At 37.1% G+C, this 27,823-nt stretch overlaps 1 protein-coding gene across 2 annotated transcripts in view; it reads right to left on the reverse strand.

Moving 5' to 3' along the window:
• TDRD3 (tudor domain containing 3) overlaps positions 1-7,532 on the reverse strand; it is a 54,632-nt gene extending 47,100 nt beyond the window's left edge. The window contains exons 1-3 of one of the 2 annotated variants that reach the window (XM_031061589.1): positions 7,448-7,532; positions 3,663-3,728; positions 288-448 (exon numbers count right to left, since the gene is read on the reverse strand). In XM_031061589.1, coding sequence (XP_030917449.1) covers positions 288-361 — 74 coding nt within the window. In that variant the 5' untranslated portion in view covers positions 362-448; positions 3,663-3,728; positions 7,448-7,532. The remainder of the gene's footprint in view (positions 1-287; positions 449-3,662; positions 3,729-7,447) is intronic. The other variant, XM_031061590.1, reaches the window with a different exon arrangement.
• Positions 7,533-27,823: the final 20,291 nt, after the last annotated feature.

Here is a 27,823-nt window from a genome sequence, read left to right on the forward strand (position 1 = left end):
TGACCCAAGTTTACACACACCCCCAAAATGCTGTGTGTTGTGAAACTACAACTCAGTAGATGGCTGCAAAAATCCACTTTCTTCCATTATGTAGTTCAGCATAAACAGAACTGTAAATTACATTCATTTGTACCTTTGCATGTGGTATTTAAATTTCTCCTTTATATACAAATCCAAAAAGGAAGCCTCTTTTGTGGAGCAATATTTTCATCAATTACTAAGGACACTTCCATTATTTCAAGGACATTTAAGTAGCAAAGGAAAACATGGAAAAGTAAGCTGTTCACCTTATTTTTGACATGCTACTGTATTCTATAGCTGTGCAGCTTGTGTGTCCGTCAGTCATCTGTAAACGCAACATTCTGGGAGCAGCCTGAGATTCTTCATTATCCTTTGGTGCAGCAACATTGCGAATTTTCTGTATTTGCAGGACACACGGCCCTTCCAGCTAGACAAGTCAAACAGAAAAGACAAAATTGTTAGCACTGTTAAGCAAACACACTGCAGTATCTAGACATACCAACAGATGACCCCAGGCAAAGAAAAGTGTAATTTGATCAGGCAGTCATGTTGAATTTCTGTCACTCATGTACTCTGTGTTCTAAAACATGATAAAAATGGGTTTTACAGAGAAACAGTTGTGATGCTTCGCACATCTCTGAGATACCGATTATAAAATAAAAGTTAATGAAAGCAGTGTAGGAGGCGAACAAACAAAAACACAGATACTGTCACTTCCAACATAGCATGGAGTCCAGATAAGATTTCACTGCAGGGTGTCACTGACAAAGTCTTCTAAAGAACGAATAAAACAGCTTAGAAGACTCTCTGTTTGGATCAAGATGAAATTTCAAGTACAACTGCTTTGTAAACTCCAACTAGAAACATAGCTGCTTTGAACAATGGTCCAACCAAAACAAAACAGTCTACTGATTACGTAAAAATGGATACCCTACTAGACATACCATAATCTATGTTACAAACAATAAAAATTATTACTAAAAAGAACCAAACAAAAAAAAAACCACAAATCAAAAAACCCCACAGCAAACAAAAAACACCAAAATAAAGCAAAATAAATCCACTTGAAAAACCCAAGCGCAAACCAATCATCTCAACCATTTATCACATTTCAGTTATAGCTAAGTCATTTTAATTTGACTGAAAATAAAATTGTCTGTGGCTGCTCAACTGATCTCTAACTCCTAAATGACAGCAAAAAGATGAAAAAGTGAACAGTCCATCAGCTTCTAACCCTGAAGAAACAAAATAGGCAGCCAGAAGAACACAAAATGAGAGCAGATACCCAGTAGGTAAGTATATATAAAAAGAAGAGAAATTAATAAATAAGAGAACAGGAGCACAATAGCTTTATTATAATGGCAGTGGAAGATCTGATGTAGCAAACACTCTCACTGAAACAGGCTTTTTTCAATGCCAAATCAGTTTTAAATGGAACCACAAATCCAATCATAATTAAAAAAAAAAATTAAAAGGCTGTAGGAAACAAAAATCCACAATCAAAAAAACAATGAAACAGAAATGGGGAAGCAAGGGGAACCTTTAACAGGAATTAACTTGCTGGCACATTACGTTTTCAACTTCTTACCATCAATTTGCCAGTACTCAGAAAGGAACTCTGAGATCACAACTTTAATCCTTTCTGAATGCTTCTCCTGCAGTTAATGTTTCCATTGTAATGACACAAGTTCTCAAAAGAAAACCAGTAACACCTTAAATGTAACAGGTATTAAATTATATGTTGTAACTTTATAGTCTTCTTTGCACTTCAATTCCTCCAAAAATACTTAACGGATCTCTATGGTGTATCGTCATCTAGATAGAAATTGAAGGATTCAGTTTCCCCAAATCCTATGCAAATGTGGCCATCTTGTGGTTAATGCTGGTAATATTGATTTTTTCTAACCCATACAAAACACAGATATTAAACGAATGAGTGAAATAGCTCTGTGTATTAATGACTGAAGTTGAAGATAACCATCTACAGTGGTCAAATACCTGTGATTCATACTAGGACTCTCCCAGCTTTTATGCAACTATTTGCCTATTATACAATAGGCATAAAAAGTTATTTTTTAAATAAATAAAGTTATTTTCTATGCAAGACAGAAATACATCATAGGTTCTCAATATATAAATAAATAATACTGACATAAGTCTTGGCTGAGAGGAAGAATAGAAGCACATAATTTCTATTTTTAACTGAAACATTTCTGAACAACAAACTTTCTATGGAGAGATTATACTAAGAAGCTGTTCCTCCCCCATAAAGCAAATTTTTTTTGTAAACACATAGCTCTGTAACATTATGTATTTGCAGACACTGAAAGCAAAACAGCAGCACTGATTAAGGAGTCAGATTCACCTTATTTGGCTCAAAAAAAGGAAATTGCTGTTAAGAAAGCAAAGATTCAGCATACTATCTCTAATAGCTTGAGCTAAAAATTATAAATAGGAGTCCTTCTCAAGCAGATTTTTTTTCTGTGTAATTCTTCCCAAAACCTGAAGGATTATCACCCTCCAGGAAACGGTTTGCAAGTGTCTGGTTTGGGGTTTTTTTAGAATAATTTTCTAAAGATCTATGAATATAGATAAAGTTAATACAACTCTTCCCATAAAGCTGGCGTACTAAGTAATATTCTGCATGCACTGACTGCTGCCTAGCTAATATCTATGATCACTTGAGAGAGAATGGACTCTCTCTCAAGTGTGCTTTGCATAAATGGCAACAATGCTTGTGCTTTTTTCTTGTAACAGTGACTACTCCATTTAGACAACAAAATAAAGAAATCCAAACAGCTCTTAGCAGCCTCTCACATCAATCAGCCTCTCACATCAATCAATCTCGCTTTCTTAAACCTTAACTTACCACTATGTGAATTTCAACAGTAAAAGAAATATGTTTCCCCAGATCTTCCACATCAGTGATAGACTCAATACTTGAAGTAAGGGGTAAAGAATTGAAGTGAGAACCACTGCTAGGTTTAAAATAAAATTCCTTCATTTACCCATCTCTGAATCACATGTAAGGAACAAAACAGGAAGGGTATACAGAAGGGGACAAATTTCATTTTTACCTGAACACACAACATGCATTGAAATCTAGCACACCCAAGTTTCAAGTATAATGCTCTTCTCTAGCACAAGGTATTACCCCATCTAACATGCTTCATCCATATGACTTGTGGGATACACAACCACAGGAAAATTACATAAAGTACATAGCTATAGCCATGGATGTCAGTAGGCACGTAACCCAGCATAAACATGTATCACTGTGTATCAGAATCAAACCTCTACTTTGATTTATTTCTGACCTGCTTTGTTGCCCTCTCAGGATAATGAGGGGAAAAAATGAAATTCTGATACAACGTCAAGACTAAACAAGTTTAATGACTTTCCAGCAACAAATGAAGTTGCCATGATTGTTCAGATTTTTATTTAATCATTTTAAAGTTGTGAAATAACACACAAAGTCCTCTTTTATGGAGCTTATGTTCAGATTTTTACACTATAATAGATTCAAACATTGGGGGTTTTTGTACGTGAAGTAATGACAAAACCAGACTAATGTGCCACAGAAGACTGTCATAATACAGAACTCACAGAATACAGAAAAGTGAAGTAAAAATATTGTCTACCTTTTCCACCTTTCCACCATTGATGTCACTGGGAAGGAATTTCTTGCCAATCGTTCTTAAATCTGTCTGAAATGATTACAGAAGACAAGACAATATTAACTTAAAATATGCACTTAAAAAAAAACCCCAAAAACATAATATAGGAATAAGAATAGCATTTTTTTCTATAATGACAACTATTTATTCAACAGAAATCCATTCCTCTGTGTGATAAAAAATTCAACAACTCAAAAGTTTACAAAATAAATCCTTTTGCTTTTTAAATTATATTCTTGTTCTAATTAATGAAATTAACATTTTCAACGTTGATTAAAATGCTTTTAAATAAATAAAACCAAAAGGCTATGCGATGTTTAATGGTTAAACATAACTGCGAGGTTTCATAGAAGTAAAACATCCATCTTTGCTCTCCATCTGGCACTTAAAGTATTTTTAGTTCCTGTCTTTTTACATGCACAAATCCTTATTTATTATGATCATAAACAACTCTTTCAAAAGAAAATGTTCTAAACGTCATTACTACAAGAACTTAACAATATTTTTCCATTAATATATGTCAATGGCCTACTGTTCTGGCACACTGATCTAAAACTGAGCAGGACTGTATTTTAGTATCCCAAATATTGTAAACAATTTATTTATTCTGGTTTCCAGTGAGAAACACTGGTACATTACAAATTAGAAAACAATCATAGAACTCACTTTTAGTATATTTACTGAGTATATAGAGAGAATAAATGACCAATCCTCTCTCTGTTGTACAAGATAGCCAGGTAATGACAAGGAAGCATGTTCAGTTTTTCAATCTGAGAAAATCTGAGTTTTTCACAACTGGGGAAACTCATCTGTCACTTGTGTGTCTCTGAATAGAACACAGGCTCCTATAAATGGTTCCTGTGTGGTCCATATCCATCCTGTAGAATCATTCTAGAATGGTTTGGGTTGAAAGGAACCTTAAAGAAGATCTAACTCCAACTCCCCTCCTACGGGCAGGGTACACCTTAAACACTTCCAGGGATGGGGCATCCATGACTTCTCTGAGTAATCTGTTCTTGTGCCTCACCACTCACACAGTAAAGAACTTCCTCCTCATATCCAGCCTAAACCTACTCTCAGACTGAAGTTAGTCCCCCTTGTTCTTTCATTACATGTCCTTGTAAAAAGTCTCTCTTCTCCATCTCTCTCATAAGCTTCCTTCAGGCACTGGGAAGCCACAATTAGGTCACCCCTAAACCTTTTCTTTTCCAGGCTGAACCATCCCAAGCCTTTACTCACAGAAGAGCTGGTCCATCTCTGATCATCTTGGTGTCCCTCCTCTGGACTTGCTATAACAGGTCCATGTCTTTCCTGCACTGGGGACCCCAGAGCTTGGTACAGCACTGCAGGTGGAGTCTCACCACAGCAGAGGGGCAGAATCCTCTCCCTCTTCCTGCTGCCCACACTGCTTTGGATGCAGCCCAGGACACATTTGGCTTTCTGCTCTGGGCTGTGAGTGCACATGGCTGGGTCATGTCCAGCCTCTCCACCAGGACCTCGATGTCCTTCTCAGCAGGGTTGCTCTCCATCTGTGCATCCCCCAGTCTGTGTTGATACCCAGGCACAGGACCTCGCACTTGGTCCTATTAAACCTCACAAGATTCCAATGCACCCAATTCTTGAGCTTGTCCAGGTACCTCTGGATAGCATCCTATCTTTCAGAGGTGTCAACTGCATCACTCAGCTTGATGTAATCTGAAAATTTGCTGAGGGCATACTTGGACCCTTCATCTGTGTCATTAATGAAGGTATTTAGTGACATTGGTCCCAATACAGATCCCTGAGGGACACCACTTGTTACTGATGTCCACTGGGGCTCTGAGCCATTAATCACTACCCTCTGGATAGGACTATCCAACTACTTTCTTATGCCTCTAACAGTCCATTCATTAAATCCATCTTTCTCCAGTTTAGAAAGAAGGATATTCTCAGGGACTGTGTCAAAGGCTTTACAGAAGGCCAGATAAATGACATCTGTAGCCCTTCCCTTGCCCACTGATGCAGTCACCCCATCACAGAAGGCTACTGGGTTGTTCAGGCAGAACTCGCCCTTGCTGAAATCTCCAGCTTCGCATCAGAGTAGTGGCAAGGGTCGACAACTTTTACAAATACTTTTTAAGTTCTTAGACAAAATAAAAACATTTGAAGGACTGAAGATACATTTATGTCTACTTCATACTTATTTAAGCAATTCACACACACACATTCAAAAAAGGTGTAAAAGGTCAGCTGACTTCTGGATTTCTTCTGCCTGAAAGGTGCCTCTAGCAGTCAAGGAAGAATTTGCAAGAAGTGGAACATAAATTCACTACTATCCTGACATTAAAGACACACTGCTACCCTCTACTTACTCAACAGACAAGTTAATCTTCTGGGCACAAAAAAAAATTACTCAATGATTAAAAGTGATAAGCCATTAATTCTGGCTTTGGAGTACTTGTGCAACATTTCTGGCTCATTTTTATTATCTATCAAACAAACCTAAAATACCAACATAGTCACAAATGATCATGTCAGTACTCATTCCAGCATATGATTACATGCAGGGTAATACCCAGCAACTCACGAATACTTTATCTGGGTTTTGTATAAAGCAGCAATGCATTCTCAAATAAATGGACATGCTGCTCTGGTCCAGGAATCAAATGCTTGCCTTCTTCATGTTTTGTATTATATTCTTTGCATCTTTGCATTATAATTTTGCTTTAATTCTTTTCATATTCCTTACATGAACTGATGCCTGCATACATGAGTGACTGAACACATGCTTTAAAGAATAAGTGAAAGGAGCAAAGGGGACCCTATTTTTCAGAGTATCATCTAAAACCATCTAGTGGTTAAATCTTGAGAGGGGACAAAATAATCCCCGACGACTCTCACATAATTTCATTATTTTATTATTTCTAATTTCAGAAAGGAAGAATACTTTTCTATTAAGTGCTCAACTACATTTTTTCCCCCTTGAAACTACATACCATTATTACAAAGTTTATATTAAACCAAATAAAGTACAGTTTATATTAAACCATTTAAAACATCTGAGTATGGATTTGATTTGTTAAAATAAAATAGCAAATACATGAACTAAGAAAGGCAGCAGATTTTTTAATGATTACCAACAATGTATATACTAGAATTCTGAAAAACAGGGATTCACATGCACACTTTTCTCATATCCTTAAAAAATATTATGGTATATTGCTTTGAAGATGTTGTGCTATCTTGTACATTCCTTGTTAATTTTTTGCCAAAATTATGAGTACAAATCCAGATTTCTATAGTAAAGAAAAAAACCCAGGTTTTAGTTACATAAATATGTAGACAACACTGAATATGTAGTCTGAATGTGCTTTAAGGAGTATCATGTCCAGAAGTCAAAGTAAGGATGTTTCATTCATCCCAACAAACTTATACTAAAATTTCATACTCATGTCATACATAGGACTTCTGGTTGTATTACTGCTTATAGTTTGACTTTAGTTTTACATTTCATAAACCAAAAAAAAACATTTTCCTACTGCAAATCTGTTAATTTTTTCTCCTACATGTTTTGCAGTTTGGAATAGATGTTCTTTCCAAATAAAACTCACAATTCATACAGGCAAGGAGAGAGATAAGTACTCTGTCCTTCTCATAAATCACACTGACAATAGCACACTTAATTAGACACACAAACTATATTTGAGCCATTGCATCTATCATTTTTAGCATGATTTCTCAGAAGAAAGATTTTCACTACCACAACTTACATTAAGGGCAACTAGGATAATATCATTTGTATTGACTTTTTCAGATGAACTTAAGCAAGCTTCAATTCCTTCATCTGAAAGACACCTGTGAAAGAAAAAAAAAATGGAATATCACATGATGTATCAATGAAACAAAAATTTCTTCTGTCTATGAGATTGTCTTTACTTCCTATCTTTTGTACTGGTAAGGAATAGATGCAAAAATACATGAAAAATTACTTAATGTAAGTAGTTTCCTTACACTGATAGTGGTAGTGCAGGATCAGTGTCTTTCTGCAAAAATTCTCTAAGTATACAATAAGTTTTGAACACTAAGTTTTGAATTGATTACCTGAATCCATTTTAAAGGGCTGACCTATTCTAAGCTTCAAAAAAAACTTTAAAAAAGGATAATTTTAATTTGAGTGATCAGAAATTGTGACATTTGTTGTTCACTTTGCCTACTCTACCTCATCTGCAGTTCCAGTTTTCAATTTTATGTAGCTGGCAACCTGCCTTCTTCTGCACAGCTCTTCATTTTATTCAAATACATCACAGCAACCATTACATAATTAATAGACATCCAGTCTGAAAAACAGATCCTCCTCAACATTTAAATAACTATTCACCAAGAAATCACCTTTTCCCAAATAATAAAAGAATGATTTAAGAAATAAAGAGTAACATACACTAAAAATACTAAAAATAAATATTCCTGGATGCTTCAATAAATATTTCATTTTGAAGAAAATACCACGCACAGTGTAACATACAAACAAGGCAAAAAAATACTTGTAGGGAAGTACACTTGACAGACCTTTTTGACTCCAGCCCTGGTGACTTTAACATTGCCCTTTCCAGTCCTGCCAGTGTTCCAGGACTAATTACTGCTCCCAGCTGTGCTCTAACCCAGACACTTGATGGGATTTATTTGTTCATGTCAGACAATGGAATCTAGCAAATCCTGAATCTCTAGCCCACCATCACCAAAAAGAAGAAAAGCCAGTAATTAAACAACTCAGATGGCAAAAAAAAGCATACATATATATAGAAGCATAAGAAGAAACAATCCCATTTTTTTAATAAAAGACAAATGCTTGAGAAGAATAAGGTAGCAAGATGTGTTGCTTTGCATGGGAATAGAGGATTTCCCAGCTGAGTAACTCTAAGCTTCAGTGCTATGATATGGGAAGCTTTGTGCAACTCCTGTGCGTTAGCAGCCCTCATTAGCTGGAGTCAGAAGGCAAAGCAGAACAGCATTCCCACTCTGTGCCAGGGGAAACAGATACATCCAGACTATCCTGCTCTGGAGGCTTCAACTGTGGCTTAATTACACCAACAGACTTCCTAGAAAGAGCAGCATCAAACGCTACCAGTTTGCCTTCTGCCATCTTCAGCATAAAACTGAACATAAGCTGAACAGCAGGGGTTTAGGGAGTACAAAATCCATAAGCTGAGTTTTAGATTGTTGGCTAAGTCATGGAAGGATTTTTCTTTTACTGCTGCAAATGCAAATGAAGTCATTCTTCATTCTACTAAAGCTAGAGGGACTGCAATTCTCTCACAGAGTTATTTAAACCGAGTACTTCAACACAAGCGCTACCATTTTCCAGCATGAAAAAAACATTTTTAAAGAATGAGTAAACAAGAATCTGACCTACAATTAAACTTTCTCTATATAGGACAAGATTAATTCTTCCATTACAAAATTCACTGCTGAGTCATGTTTTACTTTTGCACCTCAAAGTGAAGAAGATTGAATCACAGCTGTCAAAACAGCACTCTGGGTTGGTCAAAATTTTCAGTTTATAACTTTTTATGTATAAATTTACATACGAATTTTCAGTTTAGTTTGTCTCATTATTTAGGAAAGCTTTTGAGACAGAAGGATAAAGAGAACCTCATGGGAGAAGACCACTAATTTTTGACTTGTGGTAATTTAAGCAACAGCACTTAGCAAAAACATTGCCTATCTGACCAAAATCTCTGCCAACCTCACAGAGACACCAATCATAAAATACTACTGAGGACATCTGTTAGGTTGATTTAAAGCAAACAGCAAAGCTTTTTAGCAAAAACCTGACTGACTTGGTTATTTTAAGAGTTTTCAAAAAAAAAAATCTGTGAATATCAATGTAGGGGGCATACTTTATAGTTCAGGGTTGGTTGGTTTGGTTATTATAGATGCTTATGACATTTAAGTATAAATTAGGCAAATGGAAAAGATCGGGATCAAAATTACTTTCAAGAAAAAAAGATCAAATCAACAATTCTGTCAGCCAAATTTTGCTAAAGAACTTCAGCAGCGAAAAAAAAAGCTTTCTAGTAACGTGTCAGATGCTGCTTCTGTGCAACAGGATGCAAAACTATAGATTTAGTAAAAAATGGTCAGAAATTGGCAAGGAAGCAAATTGCAACCAGGAGACACTGTACGTACACCAGATTCAGCCAAAGCACAGATCTCTCCTGCTGTAAAAGAAGCTTGAAACCAGTGTATATCAAGTCAGTCTTTTCTATTTTGCCATAATAACATTCTTATACAGACTACTTCGTATAGCAATGAGTACTCCAAACATGTTTATATTTTCTTAACAAATGTAAAGAAACTTATTATAAATAAACTATTTTATTTTCTCCTGTTTGTACAGTCTCCTATAAGAACTTTCTAAGTTTTACCTTTGAGTATTACCTGCTACAGGCCCACATATTATTTAATAAAAATAAGTCTTTTAATTAAATTTATTTTAAAATAAATTTATTTATACAGAAAAAAATACATCTACCTCGCTCAAGTATGAAAAGGGAGTTAAAATAGATAAAGCTACCTCTTCAGATGGCATAATCCTTCCTTCGACAACATAAGGATTATTAAATCTGAGCTTTTTCCAGACTCTGAAGGAATCAAATTCCCTTTCTCTATCTGTTCTTAATAAAGGCATGCAATATGCTGAAGGTAGGACCTCTACAGCATAGGGCCACTCAATTCTTGGTTCTCTGTATTAGATCAAGGAAGGAGGAAAAAAAAAAAAAACCTGACCCTGAACAAAACCAAAACCAGTAAAAACCTGCTCTGGAGTCAAAGAGAACAACCCTGCAGCTCTGTGTCTCCATTATACTCACTCAAGTGCCTCACATCATCTGCATTACCTGTTCTGCCCATTTTGCAAAATGCCATGACTTTAGGTATCAAAAGGTCACCTACAGTGCGATCCTATTACATTAATCCAAGACACTTCCTATTGCCAAGTGGTTGGAAGCAATTCCAAACCAAGCATGAACCAGATCACACTGCTGGAAGTGCCCACAAGTCCCCCAATTCCCAAGATCTACCTGCCCATGCTGGTGCTGTATAAGACGTATCTGTCAATCCTTGCTCTCTATACCCCCATTCCAAGCCATCTCCCCCAACTCTCCTTTATAGATCAAGGAGACACTGGGAATAACCTGGTACAGAAATGCCGCTGCCACAATCAACAAACTTCCCTTTTTTCCTTCTATAAACAAACATTTCAGAATTAAGCACTTCTCTTTAATGTGAAGCAGCAAATAAATAAAAGGTAAAATAAATGGGTGAGAAGCATAGGGAGCAGCAACCAAGCTCCACAAAGCTCTCCAAGAAATCCAAAGCAAACCAGTGGCTGACCACTGACATCTTACAATGACACCAAAAAAACCCTACAAACACAGACCCCACAACATAACCTCCCACCATGAGGACTGGTAACCAAACTAAGACACACTAAAATTACCTTTAGTTTCCAAGAAATAATGTACTCACAACACCTCTTTCTTACACGTTTTAAAACAATCTTAGAAGTTACATATTGAAGTTATGAAAACAACTACATTGATTTCAAGGGAATTTTAGTAAGTAATGCTGCAGGAGTCACACAGGGATTCTGTGGCTTTGGAACAGTAATACAAATTAGAAGAAAAAAAAAATCAGAGTTTTCAACCAAATGGGTATAAAGCTTCCACAAATGGTTGAGATGGTTATTTCTGAAACATTCTCAAGAGAAAGGAGATCAGAAGAAGAAGGAAAATAAATGTTTCTACTGCAATTCTTTTGCATTATGCTTGCTGAAACCTGAGGGATATCTCACCTATTCCTCCCCCCACCTCCAGCTTCATTCATCTGAGGCATGAAGCAGTACAATCCTCTTAGCAACAGCTTTTGTCAGAAAAAACATCTCCCAGAAAGTACCTGCATTCCTACCTTCAAATGAGACATTAAAACAAAGCCATTAGTAATGAATCAGCATTTTCTACATGAATCATCCACATATAAATCCAAATCTGCAATTTTTCTGTCAAAATATTCTCAACAAGCTTCTGTGGAAAACAGATTTCAGTAATTCTTCCTTTGTAATACACAAAAAAAATATTACATTAGTGACAGGCAGAGCTGTTTTCCCACTGCTCCTTCATATCAAGTATAACATCAATTTAATAACCCACTTTTGTACATTATAGGTGTGCATTCTGCTCTTCAGCATTTCCCACTGCTATGGGATATAACCATAGTACCAATCTTGCCTATGTCTCTACTTATCTCCCTTTATGTTCTGCTTTACTTCATAAAGAACAAATTACACCTGATGCGGCCTGAATAGACAGATTTGTGTACTGGTACTCTATTACCTATGTCTGAAACACTGAAGAAATTGGCAGTATCAAAGCAAGATGCATTTTTTGTCTGCTCTATACTGCTGGATCAAACACTTCATCTGCAGACAAACATGCATGTGTATACACACACACAGAGAAAGGTTTTAAATGAGAGCCTTATTCTCTAATTAAATCCAGCAGGTAAACAACTCTCCTAATAATATTTATTTGTCATGAGCAGCTTTCTTGAAAAGCATCTTTTCTCTCTTTGTAATTAACAGTTCATGCACACAAACCTTTAATCTTCCATCCGTTTCTATCACACAATTTTTCTATAAATCCTCTGTAATTTTCTTCTACTATCTCTAGAATTAAGTAGAAGCTTTGTTTAACAGAAGAAGCAAATAAGGAAAATTAATATAAATAAATATGTTCTATAAAATTTATCCATTTCAGATTCCCAACTTCTCCAGAATCACTGTGATATTATCAAACACAAACTGCACTACCACGTCTAATTCAGTGCCAGCCACACAAATCAATGAGTTTTATAGCAAATTTTATATAGCTATTTTCATTGTGTTTATGCAAAAATCAGAATGTTCCTTACGTATCTTTGCTACAGAAGCAGATGTATACAATCATGCTATAAAATGGTAAGGTTTTCAAAAGGAAAAACATAGCAGAAAGCTTTCTAATTTTTCTTACTTGATAACGCCTCAATAGAAAAGAGAACACTCGAAGCAATTAAGCAAAGAGGATCTTAAAAGACCGCAGTAGTATAAGACCACCACTGGATGTCAGTGTTGTTCCATAACAGAAAGACTGCACACCAGCTATCTCAAAAACTTGGGCGTTCTCTTAATAAGGCTTCAAAATGTTTTGCTGGATTTCAGTTGTGTAAAGGAATTACATAAAATGTTAGAAATTTCACTAAGGGACTATCCACTACAGCTGTTTAAAAAAGAAAAACAAACCACATTTTAAGGCATCATTATTCAAATACAAAAATCAGATTGCCAATAAAGTTTTTCCTTTAACCTGTGTAACTATTACTGGGAAGCAACTGACACTGTTCTTCCCTTCAGCTTCTGGGCTTTTAGTTTAAAGAACTAGATGGGCAAAATTAGAGTCAATCGTTCCTTTATCCACAAGGCAACATCTGCAAGGAATGACAAACCTAGATTCAAGTGGCATTCTTGGCAATTTTACTATCAATATTCTCACACCAAGAAATGCCGCTTCATTTTGCAATTGCATTTAAAGAGTTATTTCCTACATCTTGTTATTCTCTCATACATTTGGTATATCTTCCTCTGTGTTTTGCACATACACCAATGACTATTGCTAGAAACTATTTTTGTTTTCCTATCACTTTTTCAATTTGTTAACAACACTCTGAACTCTGACCTGAGTACTCACAGCTTTGCAGATTTAAGGAGCTTTATCTCATGTTTGAGCTCAGTACTTCACCCAGGTTTTTCATTATAGTATCAAATAAAGCATGACCCAGAAGATGTTTTCATGTAGCCTCAGGTTTTGACAGTGAAGCATCCATAGCCATTCTTCCTAGCACAGTCATACTACTTTGATAATTGCCTTACAGGAACTTAATCTAAACTGTTTCTCTATTTCACTCCTAAAGATGCAAACTAAAATTTTAAAATAACAGAATGGACTGTACTGTATCACTATTAAAAATCCACTAAGTTTTAAGTGCTCTTATGCTAGCAAAAGCCAATTTGAATCATCCAAAAAGCACACTGAGAAATACAGAATTTTGGTTACAACTCACTAAGCAGGCAGGTGAAGAGGCACCAAAGTATTTCAGCGTATCTTTTAAGTACTACTGACATTTCTAAAACTGGTGCACAGCCACTACATCATCTTGGTTCCCCAGGCAGTTAAACTTGCATCTCAGCTACCTAATTTTTCACTCCTGGGAATACACCACTTCCTTAAGTGCAGTCTCCAACCCAAACCAAGCTGAAATCCCAGAAAGGAACTCATAAAAGATACATTCACAAGCTCATGTTCTCAGATGTTTAGCTGACAAAACTTAAGGCCTAAACCTCTCTCAGATGTCTATGACATTTGACTTTCAATAACAAACACGAACTAAGAAAGTCAATGTATTTTTAGAACAAATAAAAAAAGTTGGCATTTTTTTACATTACATAATAAAAGCAGAATGACTGTCATTACTGCCCCACCTTTGTTTTTCATGTGAGAAAGCAAATCCAAGTTAGTTAGCACTAAAATCTATTTTGACAGTAAAATCCTGACCTAAAGAAAGCATAGCAAATGTTCAGTGCCAAGGAAAAGGAGAAAACCCAAAATGAAAACAAAACTCAAAAGTGCAGAACTTAAACACACCAATGCATTAGCTTCTTCCTGGCTTACACTTACCTGACACTTTCAGTAGTAATGGGATAAAGACCAATAACTTAGAAGCACTGCAGTTCTAAACACATGCAATATCAAGCCCTACAAATATTATTTCACTGCATAAGCAACAGCAGTCCAGCAGCTGACAGCGAGGCCCAACGCAAGCACCCACTGTGCTTCTCCTTCAGGAACCTCCTGCTCCTCAGCCAGCCTACCCATCTTGATGTGGAGCCACTTCCTCGCCCTCCTACCAACACTAGAGAGGCAAAGAGCCCAGATGGAACTGCTCTCCCTAACAAGGAGCCTTTTCTGTCTCTCCTACAGTAACACTGGAGAGGAGAGCTGCCTTATCCCTGGGTCAGTAGTCCTGAGACAGGATTTGGTGGTAAGCAGGTTTCTGTTTGGTGTCAGAGGCAGAGAGCACCCCAGCAATCCCTCAAGGGCTTCCAAGTCATATTTCTATTATGATTTTTTAATCACCTTTCTCAAACCAGCCTCTTATCCATTTCCAAAGGACGAGGACTATTGTCATACAAAAGCTGGAATAAACAGTGATAGTTTTAGAATTAATCTTTAATATGTTTGACATGCAAGGAGAACTGTAAGTCTATTATTGGGTTAGCCTGACAGTCAGTCACTCTCACACCTCTCTAAATCCACCCCACACACCACCCTTCTCTTTTCAATTACCAGAACTTGTATTATTTTGGGGTTCCCCCCACAGCCTTTCTGAAATTACTCTGTTCCAAACATGAAGTATCAAGAAACAAGTTTGAAGCATACTCTGCATAAAGTTGTTGCACACAGAACATGAATTTTAAGACATTTTAACAGCTGCATTAGTGAAGTCTTTACAGTCGCACCTCTCATAGTGTGATGTGCGCTCTTTTTAAGTCTATTTTCTTCTATAAAATTCCTATTGCTGGGAATACTTAGGAGTATGAGGCTGGCAGCACATCTTGAACAAGTATTTCACAATAAAAAAAAGGAAAAGTTTGGTTCTTGAACAAAACATAAAGCTTGTTTACAACCATATTATACATCTCTAATAACATCATCATCAAAAACCTCACACCCTCCACTTGCTCTTTCCCAAATGCAATATACTTCATTCACCACATGCTTTACCTAAGCTATGTACACGAAACTGAAAACCAGAATAGACCTTCCTTTAGAATTCCAGTTCCCAACAGGAGAATTCAAAATAATCATTTGCAAAGCCCTGAGCCAGAGTCAGAAATCCTAGAAACTGCAGAATGTCTCACAACACAGGTCTACAAGAAGAGAGTTTCAGGGCACCTACAGTTCTTCTACAAGCAGACAACGGGGAAAGGAAGAAATGCATGTGGAAAAGCCTGTCTTGAACTGACAAGGAACTACTAAGCAGGGCACTCTCTGAAAGGGCTTCACAGACAATAAGTTTACTTCCTTATGCTTTCAAAGAGCTCAAATTAGATGAACTTCACTAAGTGATGTAATGTTTATCTCTTCATTGGCATCTCTAAACAGCGTGAGAATTTACAGAAGGTCAGGAAAAAAGCTACAAATTGAGATCTCTAATCTACATGCAATAGGTTTTTAAAAACTGTACTGCTGCAATTTTAGGTCTTATTTGTAATACAGTTTTAAATTGCACTAGCAGCACTGTGAGCATATGCAAAGCTAACTACTACATAAGTAAAGAGCCACCAAATTTTCCACCTTAAAACAACTGCAAAAGCTACCAATAAATACTTTGATAGGTAATTTACATTCAAAATGTATCTGACAAACTATAAATTTTTCATATTAAAGATGGCAAAATCCAAAGCACTAGTTAGGAAGTGGGGAATGAAGGAGATTGAAAGGAAGAAAGAAAACAGAACTTCTCCCAAATAGAAGATAAAATCACCAGCTGCTTCGCATCTGTCTAGAAGGAACTTTTGCCCATCTCACTCATTACTTTATTTCCACTTCTTGAGCCCTGAATTAACACAGCAGACACAGAGCATAACTTTCTCTGCTGGAAGTAACCAACCAAGTTCCATAGTGCAGCCATAATCATCAATCACATCGGAATGCAGGCATGGGAGTTACTCACTTCACCACCATGTATGTAAGACGAGGAGTGCCCAAGTCAAACTGAGATCCTTATTCTGCTCAGTGGCTAAACACTCTTTTATGGTGAAGATCAAAAAGGGATATAGCTCTCACTTCACCATATAGTTATACACAGAATCTTTGAGTGAATAAGTTGGTTAAACAAGATCAAAAAACCATCAAAAGCCCAGGACAAATCAGAAACTTTGATAATAATAAAAAATTATATTTAAACAGTAAGGAATTATTATTTCATTATGAAAGAAACATATTTTCAGGTTTTTGTGACTTCCCACAGAACTCTATTCAAAGGCCATTATTACTGATAGCTTAGACAAAACAGTAAAGAGGTACTGGATTTTATACTTAAAAATATTAAAGGATGTTTTTCAAAGGAAAAAGGGAGATTAATTCTATCAACCAAACAAAAAAGAAGTCAAAAGAAAGACTGAACAAAATATTCTGGAGGATTCATTTGCCAGAAGTTAATAATAAAGACTTTTCAAAGCAGGTAGAAAAATCCTGACAGGTGATGAGAATGATAAATGAATGAGTGCCAAAAGGATTGATAAAAAACAGTTATACTATGTAAGTTGGTTTTCTTTGGGTTTTTGGTTGTTTGGTTTTTTTTTTTTTATTATTATTCTTTCTAAACTAAATCTCTACAGAGATTTGGAAGTTCTCCAAACTTAAGTTCTCATTCAAATACATATCTAAGCCAGTTTCTCAAATTTATATTACAATGTAAAAGGCCTTAGAATATACACAGCAGTGACAGCAAACCCCACTGGAATCAGCAAGTGTTTACCCAATAGCTCTACAGCAGCCAAAATCCAGAACTGCTGACATGCTTTAAATGAACACCTCTACCAGAAGAATGGAAAACAACAAGACATCAGACATGTTGATCACATGAAATCCTAGGATTTACATAGACACACATGAGCAAACTCATATAAGCTATAACAAAGACTAGAAGGCTTCTCTTACATATTGTCTGCTCATGTAGCAGCAACTTTCCCATTGTGTCCAGCTGCACACACTGCCATTCCAGGGGAACCTGGCACTGTCCTGGGTTCCCTCTGGACTGTGGCCATACCTTGGCAGGGGTCATGGGGCTTGCTCCAATGCACCAAATAAGCAAAATGCGTAACGTCTGCTCCTCATATCCAGCACTCTTCTTCTTGGGGGTGGTATGTCCAGACTTCTAGCCTCCCAGGTCTACCTGGCTATAACTCATTTGGATTTTTAGACTCTCAGGCCCTTGGTCACCCTGACTCTACCATCTTATTTCTCTTAGGTCTGCAGTCATCTTCCTGAAACACCTTGGGATCACATTACTTAATATTTAAGTCCTTTTTCCCAAACCACCACAGGATCACCTCCTTACGGCTCTCTCTACAGTTCTCTACCCGAATCACCACAGGATCATGTCAGAATCACGTCCTTACTGCTCTACAGTTCTCAACCCAAGTCACCATGGGATCACATCAGGCTCATCAACTGTTGCCATCGCATTGCAAAGTTCCATACCTTCTCAGTGATTTCTCATGGGCATCTCCTCACAGCACAGCCAACAAACTCCAACTCTCCCCTCACCCAGCTAACCCACTCTTCTGTAGCACTCGTCTTCTTATTGGGCACAGCTGTGGCCCATTAAGGGCAGGCCTGTTCCTTATCTTTGGTGATTAGTACAGCTGCAACTCCTCAGGTATGAGACTACCTTCTGCACTGTTCTCTTACATTCTAATTCGTCCACAATCTTCCAAGACATAGCTAAGTAAAGCTACAGATGATCTAATCTAGAAGCTACAGATGATCTAATCTAGAAGCAGAAGCTTTAATTAGGACAACTTTCAGAGATATCTTAGACTATTTCAAGAACTCAATGCAATTTGCAACCCTTGAACATATTACACATTAACATATTACATTTTAAGATGCAAAAACAAGGCTTAGTTTTAAAAATCCTGAAGTTATTCTGCCCTTGGTTAACAGAGTTTATTCTTACTTCTATGCTGGCTTTACATACTTACATTTATTTTTATTTCCACTGGTTTAAAATCTACTGGAATTCTGGCACAATTCCATAGGTTATACGTTGTCGGCCCTTCATATCAGTGGTTTTTTACACATCTTTTCATACCTTAGATCAAAAGCTGTTTAGTGTCTATAAATAGAATTGGCAATCCTTTAACAAATAATCTAATTAACATATACATTCTACATTTAATTACCAGAGAAATATAAAGTCTGTTGCTAATACTGGTGAAGAGAGACAAAGATACCAAATCCCAGTTCAGAATACATTTAACACTCTGTGCTTTCCATCCTTCTAAGAGCATGAAGTGTTGTTGTTTGCACTGCTGCTTCAGCATAGGTTCAATGCATATGCATTTCAAATGTTACAATTCTTTTCTAGTGTAATGTGCCAGCTCACTAACCTTTTTAAGACATACAGCAAACAGCTTGTACCTGTGTGTCCTCTGTGTAACCAAGCTGATTATACGGCAGATTAGAGTCCTCAGCTTCTTATAGGAAGCCAGACAAGAATTAACTAAGACCAGCTCTCAGCATACACAACAATGTATGAAACCATGTACACAACAAATGCACAACATGTAGAAACAATGAAGTGGCGATTTACTGTAAACTTGACATGTATTTTGATTAACTAATGAATGAATTGAGAAGCCATGGAGAATCAGTAATACCTCCAACACTAAACCAGGTGTGTAAGAAACAATCACATAGATAAATGTAGGAAATTGAGTCTTTCTGTTACCAATATTGATTTGTTTTCTTCTCCCCCAAGATTCCCAATTACAAGTTCTAAGTCTTATAAAAATGACTTTTAAAAATCTGAATGCAATTTTGCAATTGATATTTGGAGATTTCAATTGGCTGGATCTTTTAAGGTGACTTTGCTCAGTCCCTGGCAGGAACACAGCAATTCATTGCAGTCTACCAAGACCATCAGTCATCCCAGGTTAAGTTCCCACTACCACTTAATTAATGAAATTATAGAAGTCTGCAGTTGGATGACAGCACCCTGAACATCACCATCTCTGATGTCTCAAATGTCAGCACTGAAAAACTTGACCCAATACAAGTTTGTCATCCACAGAAACCATTCTCTTACTCAAGGCACAAGATAAGGCAAAATTAGAATTAGGATGCAGAGAAAGATGAAGGCAAGGCTATCAAATATTTAAGTATTACCAGCAGTATCCTGATGACATAAAAATTACCCAAAAACCCTCTTGATTGGGCATAAAACCATACAATTAAGTCATTATCTTACTGTCAGATTCTGGGTTGCATCTTCATAAGCACAGATTTGCCAATCCATAGTTCCAGAACCACCTTGGTTATTTCATTTTTAAATTAATTTGGTAGTGTTTCTCTTTTCCTCCTGTACTCAAGCTGATGGTACTGCCTTCTAAATTCATGTAATTTATAACCATGCTTTTCCAGCTTATAAAATGAAGGTAAATACAGCAATTATAGTGTTTATCCTAAATTATTATTACAAGGTACGAAGTGAGGCTGTGATGCTTCTGGCATTCCACTGCATAGGAAAGCCAAGTCTACCATAAGACAACAATTAGTTCTCTGTAGAAACAAAAGGAAACATTTAAAAATTTGAAACATGAAAGCATGGTAGGAAAAAGTAAATTCCATTAACCAAATCAAAATTCAGACAAAGGAAAGGCAGCTCCAACATAAACACATCCATAAGTTAATAACTGTTTTTCATTTCTACTTCTTTTCCTTTTCTATCTTCCTCTTCCCCATGGGTTTACACAGTTCTTATTCTTAAACTACAATACTGCAGAAAAAAAAAAAAAAAAGAAAAGAAGCTGATCTTATATAATAATATGCAAGAAGGCATGTAAGATACCAGGGCTTTATGACCAAGATATGACCTGACAGCTTTCAAGTGGGTAGTTCAAAATATTCTCAGAGAAAAGATCCACAACATAAATACATTCCCCTGAAAGTACACCATTAGCCATCTCATTGCAGTATTATTACACTCTTAGATACAAAATTTATGTTCTAGCCTTTAAGTCATACAGCAATTGATCTACTCAATGCTATTTTTATTTTTAGAATTGGACACACATTAACCATACAAGCAAAATAAATTTATCCAAAGGTATTTTGTAGAAGATGATGCAGAATTGGGTGCAGAAATCAAGTGTACGTTCCTGGGCCACACCTCAAGCATTACTGCCCTTCAAGTAGTACAGACATCTAGGAGAAGAGATTCTAGTTGTTAAATATTTGAACACTTGAATTTCTTAGGCTTCTCTTTTTCAACTAAACTACCCATATCTTTTAGCCTTTCCCTAGAAGGTCACGTTGTTTTCTAGTTCTCTACTTAGACTTCTTTTTTTCCCCTTCTCCCCACCCACACAGCTTTCACACAGTGCTGTACCCAAACTGGACACCAACTCCAGCTAATGCCTTACAGCACTGCCCAAGCTGAAAGAACCTTTTAATGTATCTTACAAACATCATAACTAACAACCAGGACAGATGCTTTTTAAACCTCATTCAACAGCATGATACTGCATCATACTTTCTACATATATAACAAAATATAAAAAAAGAACCCTCAAAATATTTTCCTGCAGAACTGCTTCTCATGAATCCTTATGATATGCAGGTGACTACTCCTACCTACACCCACAAAAAAATCTGCATTAAGCCTACTGAAATACATTTGTTTCTCTTCTATTCTAGACCATTTTCGATGTTAATTTTAAATTCTAAAGACTTGCTGCTGAAGTGTTTGCAACCCTTCAGGTTAGACATTGTCTCATACTGTAAGTAATCCCCATCTCACAAGCAACTGTGTCTACTGTATATAAACTACATTTTCTCTTAAGTACCAAAAAAACCCCACACAAATCTTCATTAAATGAACAAGACAGCATTGTTTTTTTCCTTGTCAAAACCTGTCTTGCCTTACTTCTTAAATTTCTGTTTGCAGTTGCTTGTCATCCTATTATGTTTGTCTACAAAAACACTGAAAATTATTAAACTGTTTACAGAACACCATGTTAGCCTGAGTGTTTCAAGATTCTCATTTTTACAGGGAAAAAAAAACTAAAGCAGCAGTAACAATAGCTGAAGCCCACTAATCTTTTCTCACAATGCTCTTCTGCTGCCACATTTACAGAAGTGTAAAGTGTGAATCATTGAATTTTACATAAAGCAAAAAGCAGGCACTTTGGAGGTAATCTTGTTACCCAACTACAGGCACATAATTCTAACTTTATCCTGGATGGAGATAATGCAGATGAATAGATCAAAGACAAAAAATGAGAAAGGAAGAGGACTTCATAGACTAAGACCCCTATCTTAACCTGTTCCCTCTGATGCTTCCTTAATATAAGGGGACATAAAGAATTATCTTCTGGAAAGAAAAGCATATTTCTTATCCCTAATTAAATTAAGTTTACAGAAAGGAAAAAAACCAAAATCACAACACAAAATATTCACCAAGCTCGGCCTTAAAAGATTTGTCCTACTGTTCAAGATTTTGGAGAACACTGGTCATTTAAACTTTCCCTCTGTGCTAAGGGCTGGAGCTTTACTCTGTGTTAAGCACTGGCATTCAAGTATGGCATCTCAAGTTCCACTGATGTCAGCTTACAGTGCCAGTGTTCACAGTCCTCTCCTCGCACGACGTCCCAGATCACATCATCTTTCACTTGGGTGTTGCCACTCATGTCACATGCCAGATGAAAGTGAACAGACAGGAACCATAACTTGCTCCTGCACATGACACTATTTCAGCAACAGACACCTTACTGATACTTCCATATTCAATGACTCAATCATGCGGAATCTTAAGGTGAAAAAAGGATTTACTTTCTACAAGGGTAGTTTCTCACAGGCATTGCCTCACAGTGGGGAAGCCTCTCAGCAACAACTGCTAGAGGATTTAATTGCATATTCGATAATTGCAATTCGATAGTTTGTATGCAAGCAATTGAATACAGACAGAGTTTTCCTATAAATAGATCAGATTTATTCCCCAAAGACAGCACGTGTTGATTTGAGATGGGTTACAAAGGTTAACCTACACATGATTTGGCATCAGAACTTGGATGCAGTCTGTTCTTGTTGTGGGATGGCAGCCAAGTAGCTGCTGGCAGCATCTTAGAGCAAAATTTTTGCTATGACTAATTCAGGTGACTGTACCAGTACAATAGAGAAGAATGAATATATCTTTCCCAGGGAAAAAAAAAAGGAAAGTGTCTATCTGTAGTAGCGAAATTCAGGGCAAAGATTATCTGGAACCTCTCAGTGGCAGTCACAATCCTTTCTATAGAAACATGGTATGCTTTTGCCATCAAAAGAGCAGCTTGCAGGTAGTTCAAGCAGCTACAACCACCTCAGCTACAAAAGGTAAATTCATTCCTTTCCTTCATTGAACAAAGCAATATATTTCTGCTATAAAAATACTTTAGCTTGTACAAACAATAAGCTTGTTAGGCAATTCAGCACCATTTCCCCAGTCCTAGACCCTGTAAACTTCCAGGAGGCGCCTGCTTTTAATTGGAAGTACAGGGGCTTCACAATCTTCTTAAATACATTTGTCAAGCTTTTTAATCAAGATTTCTGAAATATGCTGGTTCTAACTCGCCTTGTTGCAAACCCATGAAGAAAAATGCTCACTTGTTAGTCCAAGCTGTGTTAGAGCAAAGGTCTGTTTGATTCTCATCCTACTAAAACAGCAAGGGTATAAACTAAATACAAATTCATTTTCAGCATACTTCAACTGCTTTGGAGATATGCAGCTGTATACTAATATTCATCTCCTTCTGCTAAGTAGAAAATAACATCATGCTACAGCAAAGCAGAGTATCCCAATTTTACCAACAGATGCAGCATTCATGAAGATTTCTCGATCCATAAAGCCATGACACACTAAGCATAGAAGTAGTCACATCTGAGAGCCTCAACATATTGAGAAAACCTTCCTAGACAAAACTAAGCTAGTACATCAGAAAAGGAATTCAAACAATAAATAAGCAAAACTCCCAGACGCCAAGAAAAAGCTTTTCCACAAATCAAATAGTACACCTTAAAAATCTCAGTCACGATGTTCAAGCAAAGAGTGTCCCTGCTTCCACCTCTTCTTACTGGATGCTAAATTCCCTCTCCCAACACCTCTCACTCCTCCACCCAACAGATCTTAAGTTTAAAAGTTTAGCCGCTGATCGAGAATGACTGCATCTGAGTTGATGTGCATCTACCTTAGAGAGCTCTTTCTGTCACACATTCTCACTCCTCTCTCTGGAGTGAGAATGCCCAGTCAGAGAGCATTTGCTCTGGCACAGTAACTTCCCCCCTTACTTAACTCTGATGAACGCTGGTGCTGCCGCTGTCACCGATGGGCTCGGCCTGGGCCAGCAGTGGGTGTGTCCTGGAGCCGGCTGACATCGGCTCTATGCACATGGGGGAAGCTCCGGCAGCTTCTTACAGAAGCCACTCCTGTAGCCCCCTGCTACCAAAACCTTGCCAGACAAACCCAATAAGCAAGCTGTCATGCTTTAAGTCTAAACACAAAAGAATGCTAACATGGCTTTTTACAAATGAAAAGAGCCTATGTTTGTAAAAAATGTTTTCTTTGTATAAATAGCTGTAGATTTCAAAGTTTTCTACTTTAAAAAGAAATTTATTTACCAGCTCATCGTAATCAACAAGTCGTGCAAAAAAACGCAGTTCAGACTGAAGATTCTAGCTTCCTCAGGGAACTGGAGTATTCAGAAATTACAGAAACATGCCAAAAATTATGGTACTCCAGGAACAAGGACCTTGAAATCTTCACGTGCTCAAGTTAAGGCGCTGTCTGTGGAGGTGCCTAGTAGGAGCACATGGGAGAGCAGCAGCTCCAGCAGGCCAGGGTGCTGTGTGACAGCTGGCAGCCCTCAGCCTCATCCAGCACTGGGCACCTGCCTGTCAGGTAGCAGGCAGAGCCCTCGCGCCCGCAGGACCTGGCACTCGGCTCACATGGGCACACTGCCCACTCCACTCACAATGCAAAAGCAAAGCCTCTGCCACAGCTGCCATGCATAAAAGAGCAATAACAACATCTCTGCCTCACAAAAGTACTGCAGGAAAAATTGAATTTGAGGTGGGAAGCATTCAGAGACAAAAAGTGGGTATTTTTATGAGCAAATTTGAGTCTTTTTAATCAACAACTAAACATTTGAAGCAACATATTTATTATACCTTGCATTCAAAAATACTGCAAAGATCACATACTAAACCCCAGTCCTTAGTCTGTTACCTTCCTCCACATGCTCCAAGGAAATGCCACACAGAAAAGCACATTTATTTTATATACAGTGATATATTGCATTTGATGCTATAATTAAAAACATAATTAAAAAGCAAAACCAATTAATATTGTCCACTATGGTAAAAAAAAAAAATGAAATCATTGGACTGTATCACATCTTAACTATGGCTAACCAACCTAGAAAACAAATACTACTATAAAAATGGCTCAGATGAAAAGGAACATTTTATGAACTACCACTGCACCTCTGAACTGAGCCTCCAGAACCAAAGGTGAAGCAAACAACAGGAACTCATCCAAAACTCCAGAGCTTCAAATGCACAAAGAGAGGCCTTGCACTCCAAATAAAAATTTATAGAATCTTTTCTGTTGGGAAAGACTTTTAAGATCATCAAGTCCAACTATTAGTGAAACACTGCTAAATCCACTACTAAAACATGTCCCTGAGTACCACATCTACATATCTTTTAAAAACCTCCAGGGATAGAGACTCAACCTCTTACCTGAGCAGCCTACTCCAAGTCTTAATCACCTTTTCTGTGAAGAAAGTTTTTCCTAATATCCTAAACCTCCCCTGGGAAGAAACTGAGGTTTTTCCTCTTGTCCTACGACTCGTTACTTGGGAGAAGAGACTGACCTTGCTACAACCACCTTTCAGGAAGTTGTAGAGAGCTATGAGGTCTCCCCTGAGCCTCCTCTCCAGGCTGAACAACCCCAGCTCTCTCAGCCACTCTTAAGACTTTTACCCCAGATCCTTCACCAGACTTATTCCTCTTCTATGCTTCCAGCATGTATACAAAAATACGTAAATATTAAAAGAATACATCTAGTGAAAAATAAAACCTACACAGTTAAAAACAGGAAAAAGCAATCTGCAACTAACCAGTGCCATCTGAACAGTTCTGATGAGATTCAGTGACCCTCACTGCAGAGGGTAGGCTGGATATTTGAATCGGAATGAGTCACTGCCCCATCTGCAATCACCACAGCAATTTATCTTTCTTATCTTGGACACCTAGCTAAGAAAGAGATGAATGGCCTTCTGGAGGCAATTATTTCTGTAAATTTAATGGAGATGTAAGAGTAACCAGCTCAACACAGGCATCTAAATTTTAGGCAATTAAATTTGGACAGAGAATTAAACTTGTGTCTACTGTTGGACCATAACTCCAAGACTACACATTCCTGACAACAGGCATCGAGACAAGAGCATAAGTGCTACATTTTGAAATGCACAGGCTAATATTTACCTACTGTTTGAATGCAACTGCAAGAAGAGCTTTCAGTATTGTCAGAAAAGATAAAGTTTCTCCAAAATAGGCAGAATCATAACATTAGGGTAAACAAAATTCTGTCCTTATCAACAGCAACTAAAAATACGTATAGACACATTTAAACTCTTCTGAGAATCCTAGGAAATCTCCTAGTTTCCTGAATGTCAAAGAAAAAGTTCTTCTTAGGAGGAACTAAACTTGTGCTTCCTCCTCTTTCCTCTAATAGGAAGACAGAAACAGCTACTACAGTCAGTTTTGTAGACAACTTGCCCAAGAAGTTAACCCATCGTTACACCATCCTTCAACAATGTCTGAACTTCTTGATTCAGGAATATATCACAAATTGATCTGGATGATTTCAGGGAAACAGCTGCTTCCAACACTGAAATACTTTTATACCTACAGCACCAATGGCTGCCATAGATTCCAGAAATATGCAGAAGGGAGAAAGTGCACATCAGGATGACTGAATGATGTCCTTCTGGGAGTCACCATCTCCAAGCACATGCAGCACCACAATGGCCAACACCACAGCTATAGCCATAAACTGCTCGCACAGTCCAGTGTAGAATATTTTTACACCAAAAAGTAAATGACTACCTCAACATTAAAAGAAACCCCTGACAAGCAAATATTGCATGTAACTGTAAAACTCTGAAAGTCTGCAAATTCAGGTGTCAGCTTTAAAAAAAATTGCTTTAAATTTCTTCATTTAACAGACACCCCCATAAACTTCTATTTTGTGTGCCTCAAACTTGCAACAAATGGTATGCAGACAGTTCATAGTGGCAATAATGCAAAATCTTACCATTTCTACTCTATTTCATCCTATGTGCACCACAAAAATTCTTCCATTTTGCTCTGCCTCTGGAAGTTTCTGAAGCTGATTTTATAACTAAAGTTTCACATAGAAAATTCAGGAAGAGGAAAATAAAGCTCTCAATAATTTATCAAATAGGTTAGACTGAAAAACTACATGTTGTTTTCAAAGCCTATGTATTACTACACAAAAATTACATTAAAGACACACACAATACCAGAAGAGAGAGAAAATACAAACATTAAATGTCAGACAGGCTTCATGAACAGTATTTTCATGTGTATTTACTCACATCACATCAGGCATAGGCAATACCACAATATGCTGTAACTCTTATCTTCAATAGCTACTATTTGCAGTCCACACTAAATACAATATTATGCCACCCTTAGAACTTTTTTCCTTTTGCTTTTTTTTTTTGCTACTTTTTTTTGTAAGGATATGGTGATCACAGGATCCAAGTGAAAAATATGAAATAATTAAACATGCCATCAAGGGCTTCCATAGCATGAGATGACTACCTTTCACAAAATGGAATTAAGCACAGTTAGATTTTAGTTAAAAGTATCAAAAAGACAAGCTTTAACTTTGAATGCCCTGCTTGAAACACCTACAGTTGCTTTGGCCTGAGTAGTTATCATTCTGATAGGAATTTAGAGATGTGCACTGAATGTGCAACCCACACTTGTGAAAATCCTGACTCCAGCCTTCTCCATTGCTCTGCTTTAATTCCTAGTCGGAATTCCCACCCTTTCACTTCTTAACCTTCCCTATCTGATGGAAAACAGTCTTTTCTCAGACACTGTCTGAAAATGAGGACAGCGTCAGTGAACTGTTACAGAGATACTCAGTAAACACATACAGGGAGGCAGACAAAGAGCACATCACCCTGTGTGCTCAGG

This window comes from Geospiza fortis, unplaced genomic scaffold, assembly GCF_000277835.1.
Source record: "Geospiza fortis unplaced genomic scaffold, GeoFor_1.0 scaffold191, whole genome shotgun sequence".
In the NCBI taxonomy this organism is placed as follows: domain Eukaryota; kingdom Metazoa; phylum Chordata; class Aves; order Passeriformes; family Thraupidae; genus Geospiza; species Geospiza fortis.